The 10150-nt window shown below is 54.5% G+C and overlaps 1 protein-coding gene across 15 annotated transcripts in view; it reads right to left on the bottom strand.

Moving 5' to 3' along the window:
- Positions 1–1543: 1543 nt before the first annotated feature.
- Positions 1544–10150, bottom strand: part of FNBP1 (formin binding protein 1) — a 144423-nt gene continuing 135816 nt past the window's right edge. For 14 of the 15 annotated variants that reach the window (XM_059410558.1, XM_059410543.1, XM_059410546.1 and 11 more), the window contains one exon: positions 5579–8828. In XM_059410558.1, the coding sequence (XP_059266541.1) occupies positions 8650–8828 (179 nt within the window). In that variant the 3' untranslated portion in view covers positions 5579–8649. Of the gene's footprint in view, positions 4663–5578; positions 8829–10150 lie in introns of those variants that run through there. The other variant, XM_059410544.1, reaches the window with a different exon arrangement.

Below are 10150 nucleotides of genomic sequence, written 5' to 3'. Positions count from 1 at the left end.
CCCAGCAGCTACGAATGAGGAGATCCCCACTTTTCCTCTCCCAGCTTTTGGCCCCTTAGCTCTGAGGACAAGGGCACGCTGGGGCCTTTCTCAGATTTTGCTCCACCTTGTGGGGCCCATCAATGCCCCCAGCGGACGGGAGGTCATTCCAGTACGGGTCCCTCACTGCACCATCTGGACAGGTAGTGTTTGAAGCAGGGCCTCTCAGAGGCACCTCCGGGAACCAGCTCCTGGTGTTCACAAAGTGGCTGCTGAGTGCCGGGTTTGCACTTCAATCCTGGGTCCGAGAAGGTGCTAGCCATAGGCTTACTGCCTCGCCTTCTCAGAACAGCACAGCAGAGGCCAGGGAGGGAAGAGGAGGCCTCCTCCAGCCAGGGATGGGGGTTCCTCACCGCCCAGGACACGGGGACATTAGCCCCACTGGGCTAGGCTGGCTGGCTGGGCAACCCCTCCCTCCCAGCGCCCCCCTCGCACAGGCCCCCAGCGCCTCACATTGGCTGCAGATTCAGAGCTGGATGTCCGGGCTGTCCTGCGGGTCCGGCAACTCCAGAGATCTCTCTCCTTTAACTAAAAGAGGGGCCCCTGAACACACCCCGCGCACACACCGGGTCCTGCCCTGGGGCGTCCTTCCCCTCGCGTGCTGGCCCCTCTCCCGCTAGGGGTCGCCACCACCTGTGCGGCCGCGCGGCTCGGCCTGGGTGCGGCGTGAGGCCAGGGGGGAGGCCCGCAAGGCCTGGCCTTGCCCCGGGGCGGGCTGCGGAGCCGGCGAGGCCCCTGCCGCGCTGCTGCCTTCGAAGTCAGGAGCCCCTGCTTTTCTGAAGGCCACCGACATCCATTTCTGGGGGGAGGCTGGGGCCAAGGTGAAGCCCAGCCTCTTGGTGGCCTCCCGCCTTTTGGCACCTCTGCAGCCTCACTCCCTCCGGACTATTCTAAAACGGCTCTGAGGGGCTTTAGGACCTAAAGAGGTGTGGGCACCAATCACTGTACCTTCCCCGCAAAGCCTGGGCTGGGATCCCCCCCCCCCCCCAGCACCTGGAATCGGGGCCTCCCGCTGCGCACAGCCGCAAGCAGCAGGGCTGGCGGTCCTCCCCACTCTAGTGTCGCGGGAGCCCCTGGTTACTGCCCCCAGGCTCCCGAGAGGGTGGGCTCCAGCACTGGTCACAGCGGACTGCCCACAGAAAGCAAACGTGCCCTGTGGTCCTGGCTCCCCCACCCCCCACAATGGGAGCCCTGAAGACCTAGAGGAGCCGACTGCCGAAGGTGCACAGAAAACACATTTGCTGCTCCTAAGGAGCCCCACCCACCCCAATCCCTGCACCAAACCGACCCGAATCCCACATCACAGGGTCCCAGGCAGCTTGTTGTCCTCCAGCAGACGGGGTGGTGGGTACAACTGGCAAGCTTGGCCGGAGTGGATGGCTGCGGGACTGTCCGGGTTCACGTGGTGACTCAGTGAGGGGCACACGGGCCCAGCCCCGGGGCCCCGCCTGCTTCCAGGCCCGGGGTCCCCTCTTCGTGTCAGAAATAGTCCCATGACAACATAACAGAGGTTATACTTTTATTTAACGTTTAGAGGATTAACATATAGTTACAAGGTCAATATAAGCCTTCCAATGGAAGCACTTTATTTGGTTTAATTCCATCTCCAGAGACAAACGGGCAACTCCAGATCCTTCACAATGGCAGGGGGCCGTTACAACACTGAAATGCCTCCAAAGTTGAGAATTAGTGCCACACACACAGATAAACCAAAACGTTTAAAGGTGCTCAACATCAGGTTAAAATAGAATTTTGGATCGCTCTTTTAAAGAAGTGTTTTGACGTCACAAGCGCAGGGAGGCAGAGGCATGAGGAAGTATGAAACTAAGATTTCTGGAAAAATACTCAGCATCCATGTCACTTTTCCTCGTTCACTGAACTCTCTCCCGTAATTACAATGTCACCAGAACGCCTAAGCGGGGGCCCTGGGCTATTGCCCTCAAGATAAGCTACAGCTTATCTGGCCTGAGCCTCACAGCCTGGAAGCTTCCGAGGGGAGCGTGCGCAAAAGACCCAAAGGAAAATCCCAGGACAGCATTCCGTGCCTTTTTATCTTGCAAAGGAAAAACAGGATAAATGACAAGTTCCTCCCTTTCACGTTGTCTTTAGGTCACGTTCAGGGCAGGTTGTCTTAAAACTTAGTCATTCTTACAATAACACTATTCTAGCATTGGGGAGAAGTGACAGGCCAAGAGGGGAGGGAGGGGATCCCCCGGAGCAGATGGGGAAGCTCCCCTACTCTACGGGAACTGGTCCACAGTCCTCTAGACGAATTTCCCAGGAGGATCCCCAGAGCAGAGAAGACACCTCATCTACCCTCTAACAACTCATCTCCTTGAACGAGCTCGGGTCTGCAGCGCCCCCCTTCCCACACGGCCGCACGGCCCCGCCGGAAGGAGCGCACCAAGGCTAACACGGAGAAGCACCTATGACCCGTTCCTTGCTGGACGCAGGCGGTACAGAAGGAAAAACAAAACAAAAAGGCACAGGGGTTACAAGATACGAGCATAGTCTATACTGGGCTTAGCAGACACTAAAAGAACAAATCACTGTAGCTGATACCATTTTCCCTACGCTGCGAGAAATGAATCTATCCTGACCCCAGAGTATGGAAGATGCAATGCACATGCATTCCCGAGGCCTGAAAACCGATTTAAAAAAACCATTTAGCATCCTTGCGGAGTAGACAGCGGTCCGCTTGGCCTGGGGAGATTCGGGAGTTCGTGGAGATACCGACTCCCTGCTCCCCACCCCGACTGGTGGAGAAGCCCTCTGTGGAGCCGCTGGTTTGCAAGGACACACAAGCAGCCCTCTCACGAGGCGCTGGCCCCCGCTGCAGGGGAGGTGGGCAGCCGCCGTGGGGAGGGGAGGTGCGCTGCTGACACAGCAGCCCCGAGCCCCTTGGGCAGGTGGGTGGCTGGTCTTCTGCTGAAGGGTTTGCCCCCTTCAGGGCGAGAGACAGAGGCGCAGACAGAAAGACAGAAGAGGGGGCGGCTCAGGCTCACTCGCTCGCCTCCCCCTTCAGGGCGAGAGACAGAGGCGCATTCAGAAAGACAGAAGGGGGGGCGGCTCAGGCTCACTCGCTCGCCTTTAAACCCAAAGCCACTTCCTCGTCACCTGCTTACCCCAGGCATCTGCCTGCTGGAGGTTTCTTGTCACCAAGCTGCTCTCAGAAGCAGGTGTGCAGTCGTGGTCAACCCTGGTTTGCTGAGAGGAACCCTTTTGTGGCCGCTGAACACAGGCCCATCCCTTAGCACCTGTCCTTCCTGTCCCTGTCCCTTCGGCTCCCGGAAGACATCCTTGTCTTAGATTCATAAATGTCGAGGAGAATGAAGGATGTTCGAGGTGACCACCCAGGTACCAACAGCCACACGAGAGAAGACAGAGGCCCGATTTCCCTCTTGGGCTTCGGATGGTTCTCATTCACAGAAACTCACAGCCTGTGACTTCTGACTGACTGTGTCGGCACCAGAGACGGGAAGCTACGCCGCCCAAGGCATGCCTGGCCATGGGCTACGTGGTCTCACGTTTTCCTCAAGGATCCGTAAGAGGAAGGGAACTTCGCTCAAAACCCAACTCAATCCAGTCTCCATGGCCCGCGGAGCACGTGAGAACATAAGAAGCCGCAGGGTCACCCGAAGGACCGCCAGCAGCACGGGGTCTTTGGTGCGGAAAGTGCTAGAATCCTATGATGGGAATCTCGGGAATTCTCACTTTGCAACGAGCTAGCGCCCAGGTGAGCCTCTGGCTCCGCCAAGTGCCTTGCCCGGCGGACCCCGCTCCCAGGGCGATGGTGGGGGAGACGGTGGGCTGGGACCTTCCCTCACTCCATGGCAGGACACAAGCCTCTGCGTGTGGCCCTCAAGAGATGGAATTTGACTTCCAGTGTAGACCTTTCAGGCCACGGAGCACAAGCCCCAAATCAAAACGTGTGTGTGTGTGTAAGCGTGCACGCCACAGAGGGGGCTGTGTGCCTGCGTGTGCCCCATGGACCCTCTCAGGCCAGGAAATGTTGCAAGAGCTGATGATTAGTATGAGGCGAGGACCCCTAGGCAGAAAAGGACCACCGAAGGGACTCGGGACCCGGGAACCCACCTGTGACATTCAGGCGCTCAGTCTGCCCAGCGCAAGCCTGACCCTCCTTGTCCAGATTCTGTTAGTCTCCTGGGGGGAGACCGGTGGCGAAGTTTTCACGGAAGGCACAGTGTGAACCATGGACAGGCCAGGACGCGCCAGGTAGACTGAGGGCCAAGGCAGGGGCCCGGGAAGGAGGGAACACGTGTCTAGCTGCCTTCTGTGGCCCCATGGGGGGTGGGGGGGGTGGGGACGGCGACAGGGACAGACCTGCCCCCGGAGAGGTGGCCAGACGGGGCCACGGGGGGCGACGGGCCACGAGAAGCATGCTGTCGGGAGCAAAGAAAGGAAAAGGCAAGCAGCCGCGTGGCAGGTCAGGAGAGGATGTGGCTTCAGGCCGCGAAGACAGAGGGGACCGCAGGCCGGCCCGGCCCGGCCCGGGAGCTGTCTACGCGAGCGGGCGCCCAGGCCTGTGGAGACAAGCAGACCGAAGGGTTTCTCCGGGGAAGGCTCACCGAGGCTCTGGCTCCTGCAACCGCCTCTAGGGATCTACAACACAAAAAGACAGAAAGAGAAAGAGTGTTTAGAGGGAGGCCGGCGGCCCGGGGCGGGCATCTGGTCTGCACCGCCCGGGAGGGGGACAGCTCTAGAGCGTGGAGTGTTACCACGGGGCACACGTCGGAGATAAGGAACTTTCACGGTCTCTGGTCGCCTCAGGGGCCAGCCTTCCCTTCAGGGGGAAGAGAGGTCCACGCGGCAGACCCACGCCCATCCACCCCCGACCCCTCTTTCTGGGTCCGCTGAGCTTTGGAAGAAAGAAATGCAACCCGCTTTCCAGGCGGATGCAAGGAATTTCGAGGCCTGATTCTCTCCCCCAACCGACACTGTCGGGCGCTTCACCAAAAAACAAAAACGAAAACAAAACCAAAAACCAGTAAAATCTTGGTGAAAAGAAAAAACCTGTTACTCAGCAATCAACAGTGAAAGTTCTTCATCCGGAGGGGGCAGGAGAGGAAGGAGACAGAGGCTCGGAAAGCCCTCAGGTGCACACAGGGCGAGAGACAGAGCAGGTGTCATCATTTATTTATTTTTTTTTTTTTTTTTTTTTTTTAAAGATTTTATTTATTTATCAGAGAGAGAGGGGGGAGAGAGCAAGCACAGGCAGACAGAATGGCAGGCAGAGGCAGAGGGAGAAGCAGGCTCCCTGACGAGCAAGGAGCCCGATATGGGACTCGATCCCAGGACGCCGGGATCATGACCTGAGCCAAAGGCAGCTGCTTAACCAACTGAGCCACTCAGGCGTCCCTAGGTGTCATCATTTAAAAGGGCGGGGGGAAGGGCAGAATTTTAAAAAAGCATTTGGCCGGAAAAGGTCCCCAGGACTCAAGACAACAGAGTTAAATGCCCAGATTACACAGAATCATTTTCTCGGAAAAGGTGAAAAATCACTTAAAATACACAACACTGAGAAAAATACGTTTATTAGAGAGGCAGATACCGAGGGTACAACCAGGAGGAGCCAGACAGATTCGTTTCTTTCAGGGTGAGGAGAGAGAGAGACAACCATGTTGGCCGCGGTGGAGCAAAACTTACTCAGAACACAAGTGTCTACAATAAAGTCAAGGCTGAGCAGCCGGCGGGGGACCTAGTCCTTCCGGCCTCCCCAGCGGTTACAAAACAAAAACGGTCATTAGGCAGCAGAATCACCAATAAAACAAACAGACAAGAGAGTCAAACGTTAAAACAAGGAATTCAAGTCATCCTTTTAGTTTTTAAACGGCAGTATATACAAATATATGGGGGGCGGGCGGGCTGGGGGATTTCGGACATATTTAACAGAAAGCAACTTAAAAAACCAAACTGAACCATCAAAGAAGAGAGTCGCGATCCAACTGACCACTGGACGTTCCTCTAGTCTAAATATTTTGGCAATTATTAAATAGTCACATTGTAGACAACACACACACACTCACACACACACACAAGTGCTTTGAGTTCTGGGCATGAGGAAGCAGCAGCCCCTCGGGCTGGGAGGGGTCTGGTGGGAGGCAGCGTTCTTGGGGGTGCCCGCAAGCTTAGAAACCCGTGGGGAAGACAGGCTTCTATGCCTATACAAGGAACCTCGAAATGCGTCTCTAAAATAAAAGGAGAAAACTTTACCCACAAGCCGAGACTTGGCTTCTTTCATTTTAGCAGATAACCAGGGGTGGTGGGAGGGGGTTGAAAAATACCCAAGCATATTCTGGGCAGAAATGGGAATTCTGATTCTTTGGGAGTAGTTTCAGGACTTCTAATACTTGGTGTGTTGACCAGCTGGCACCGAGGCACTGTTCCATCCCTCGTCCGCAGCTGCCTGTGCTAAGGGCCTGGGGCACACAACTTAACATCACAAGTATTCAATTATGCGCCCCAAATCAACACCCCACCCCCACCCCTGGCCCTACAAACCAACTGAGTCGTTTTCTGAATCAAATTTGCACAACTGTTAAGAAAAAAAAAATAAAACACCTAAATAAATAAACCCACAACAACGTCATGGAATGCAATACTTTCCAAGGGAGGCTTCCAAAGGCTCTGGTCCTCTTGGCCATTTTAAGACTTTGTCAGTGTTTGGTTCACTTCCTGTAGCAGTTCACGGGCTGGCACCGGGTCCCATCATTAGACAGAACGCTCTGGTTTTAAAAGCTGAGGTCCCCTGTTCGCCTGGGTCCATGCCCAGCGCTGTCACCTCCCCCAGCTCATGAAGAGGAGGAACCCCGCGGCCTCAGCAGGGTCAGCCGAGCTCCTTGTGGCAAATACTCACAAAGGGGAACAGAAACAAATTTTCTTGAGGGGCCTGGGGTCCGGGGTGAATGGCTTTATCGATAATATGTCAGTAAAGGCAGAACAAGGCAAAAGAAACCAGAATCACAAAATGATATTTTAAAAAAGCGGGCTGACCAATGTCCGTTTCCCGCTTTGGGCCTTTGTACTGCAGGTCCCTCAGAAGCCACCACTGGGGGCCACCTGCCGCAGGGTACACGGGACGGCTCTGTACGGTCTTTGCAACTTCCTGGCAACCAGTCAGTATTTAACAACAGACCGTGTATTAAAAATCAGGCTGTCATGAACGTTCATGAAGTTCCATTCTGGTGGTCCTGGGGAAATGAGGAAAACTTTCTGACAGAATCCACAAGAACCGGTAACAGCGGGACCCCCTGCTGTTGTTTTTAAAATCCGTTTTTTTTTTTTTTTTTTTGTAGAATCAACTTGAAATCGATTTGCGCTTATAAAAGGAGTTCACAGTGTAAAAGCAAGGAGCTAATTTCCTATTTAAAAGTAGGAAGGACAAAAATAAGTAATTCTCAAAGCCAAATAAAATCAGAACCTGACCTCTCGGTCGTGAGCCCTTCATAGCTAGCTGGTTCTCTAGGACCGCATGGTAGATTCTCGAAATGGGCGCACAGCTGGGGCGGGGCACACCTGTGATCGATTTTACTACCTACGCTGCTGCCGATTTAAAAAAATGCAAATCCCACCCAGATCCCTTTCAAGACGGTGAAATATTTTAGTCTGGTTATGGTTCATTATGTAAAATAAAACGAGCAAGCAATTCTAAAATGATTTTTCAGTAAATTCATATTTTGGGTCTTAAAGATGCCAAGGATTAAAAAAACAAACCAACCGACCCAAAACACGTCTGCAAAAGCAGTGAGCCTCCAGTCCTCCAGGGAGGGGGAGGTCTGTGTGTAGAAAGCTCCGGCAGAAGCACGCTGGGTTTTTGGTCAGTCACCAAAACAGCACTAGGGCATCTGATCGTCTCTGTCAAGGGCAGCGGGCAGCTCAGGGCCTCGTGTACAAGTCTACTGGTTAACCGCTAACCAAGCTTTTCCAGTTTTCAGCTGGTTGTCTGGGATCATGCAGACGGGAGAGGAAAACACGACCATCTACCAATGATCTTAAACACGCTGAAGGAAAAATACACACATTTAGTACCAATTTAGGACTCGTCTTATTCTTTCCTCGAGGAGGGGGAGGTTTAATTGATGACTTCCTCCAAAGCAAATGATTGTAAGACCAAACCAACCAGTGTGGCTCAAGTTACGAAGTTTCAAAACGTAACATCCTAAGGGGGTTGCGCTCACCGCAGTTGCGAGAGAGAAACAGAACGGGAGTCTTACCCACCCTGCTGATGTGTGTGAACTTTTAAAATTCAGAAATAGCAATTGGAAGCGAGAAGGCAACTTTTTTCTTTTTTTTGGATACCTACAGATACTGCCAGAGGAAGAACTGTTTATCTGAGTTCAAATGACAAAATTGTAAACTGGCAGTTGGCAGCTTTCCGTGTCCTATTCCACGAGCAAGTGAAACGTTTTCTAGTCAACACCGGCCAAGGAAATTCGGGTGCCGAGCGCCCACCAGCCCACCACGTGGCCACGGGGCAGCTCGCACTCCGGGGTCCTCCGGCTTTGGAAGAACCGCCCGGAACAGTCATAGTTGTGGGGACAGACAACTCCAATTTTTTTTTTTTACAGGTTTTTTTTTTTTTAAGTTGTATTAAATATAAGTCTTAGCACCTTTGGCATTTTTGTCCAAATAGACTTCGACGTACGAAGTGGGGACGTAACCCTCTTCGTCTTCGTTTCTCCGAATGCGCGTCCAGCCGTCACCTTTGTCTTCCTCGATCACGTACAGCGTTTCTCCCTCAGCCACGGAGATGGTCCCTTCATTCTGACCTGGAGAAGCAACACCAGAAGGGGTCAGGCTTCCTGCCGAAGCCGGGCGGAGCTTAGCAAGGGAAGAGGGGCAGTGAGGGAGGGACAGACGCGTGGACCCTGCAGGGCTCGTCCCACGCAGAAGCTTCCAGACCCACCCCCCCAACAATGCTTCTCCAGTCCTCCAGGAAGCCCCCCCCCCTCCAGGAATCCAAGTGCTTCCCCAGGGGACATCTTTCTCCAGGGGACACCTTTGGTCTGCTCTTCATCTCTTGCAGGGAGCGTGTGCTTATGGCTTTAATGACACCCTTTCAGACATTGTCCCCACTCGTTAACTGGGGTCCCCAAGACCACTTGCTGAGGTCACTGCCCCCAGAACAGCGCCCACTGCTCACACAGCGTTCTCAAGGGCAGACTGGCCGGGGAGCGGCTTACAGGGGTGCCGTGGGGGTGGGGCCGACGCGTGGGAATGAGATTAAGATGGCGACCTTGAACCTGGAGCTTTCGTGTCCCACCACACAGGTGGCCTGTCGTGAGAAGATCTGGAAGATCCCTCTGTCCCAGAGCTTCCCAAAGCTACCTGAGCTCAGCCTGCTTCTCCCACGCCATCCTGTGTGTCTTTCTCCCCGACATCGTTCTGGCGACTCCGGGCTAATTGCTAATCTTTCAAACCCTTCATGCCTGTTCTCCCACTGGTCCCCACACGTGACAAGACGTATCCGAAGGCGCAGCTCAAACAGTACCAACGCCCCGCTCAAACGTCTTCAACAGCTCCTCAACTGTTGCCAGATGGAATCCAGACGACTCTCTCACCCCCCAACGACATCATTCCTAGTCTCAGATTCTATCACTCCCACCTCAGACGTCTAAGCTCCAGCCCCACGAGCCCACGATTCCCTCGCCTTCCTCCCTCTGATGCACAGAGGCCTGGAGAGTTCCCTGAATTAATTCTCTGAAGGACGTGAGCGCCCTGTCCCCTGAGCACCCAGCACTCCGTACCCCACCTCCAGTACGTGCCACCAGCGGACCTCCCCCAAATGTGTGTCTGTCCTCGCTCCCCAGGGGCGGACGCCACACCAACCCATCCTCTACCCCATCCCTCTGGGGGCTTTACAAGACAGGATCTCCTGGAGATACTGGATGAACGGATGAAATCATCACGGCGTGCCTGGGTGGCTCAGTGGGTTAAGCCTCTGCCTTCAGCTCAGGTCATGGTCTCAGGGTCTTGGGATGGAGCCCCGCATCGGGCTCAGTGGAGAGCCTGCTTCCTGCCCCCCTCTTTCTGCCTGCCTGCCTGCCTACTTGTGATCTCTCTCTCTGTCAAATAAATAAATAAAATCTTT

This window comes from Mustela nigripes, chromosome 9, assembly GCF_022355385.1.
Source record: "Mustela nigripes isolate SB6536 chromosome 9, MUSNIG.SB6536, whole genome shotgun sequence".
Taxonomy (NCBI): Eukaryota; Metazoa; Chordata; class Mammalia; order Carnivora; family Mustelidae; genus Mustela; species Mustela nigripes.
The sequence above is the reverse complement of the archived record's forward strand: the minus strand, read 5'-3'. Positions and strand labels throughout refer to the sequence as shown.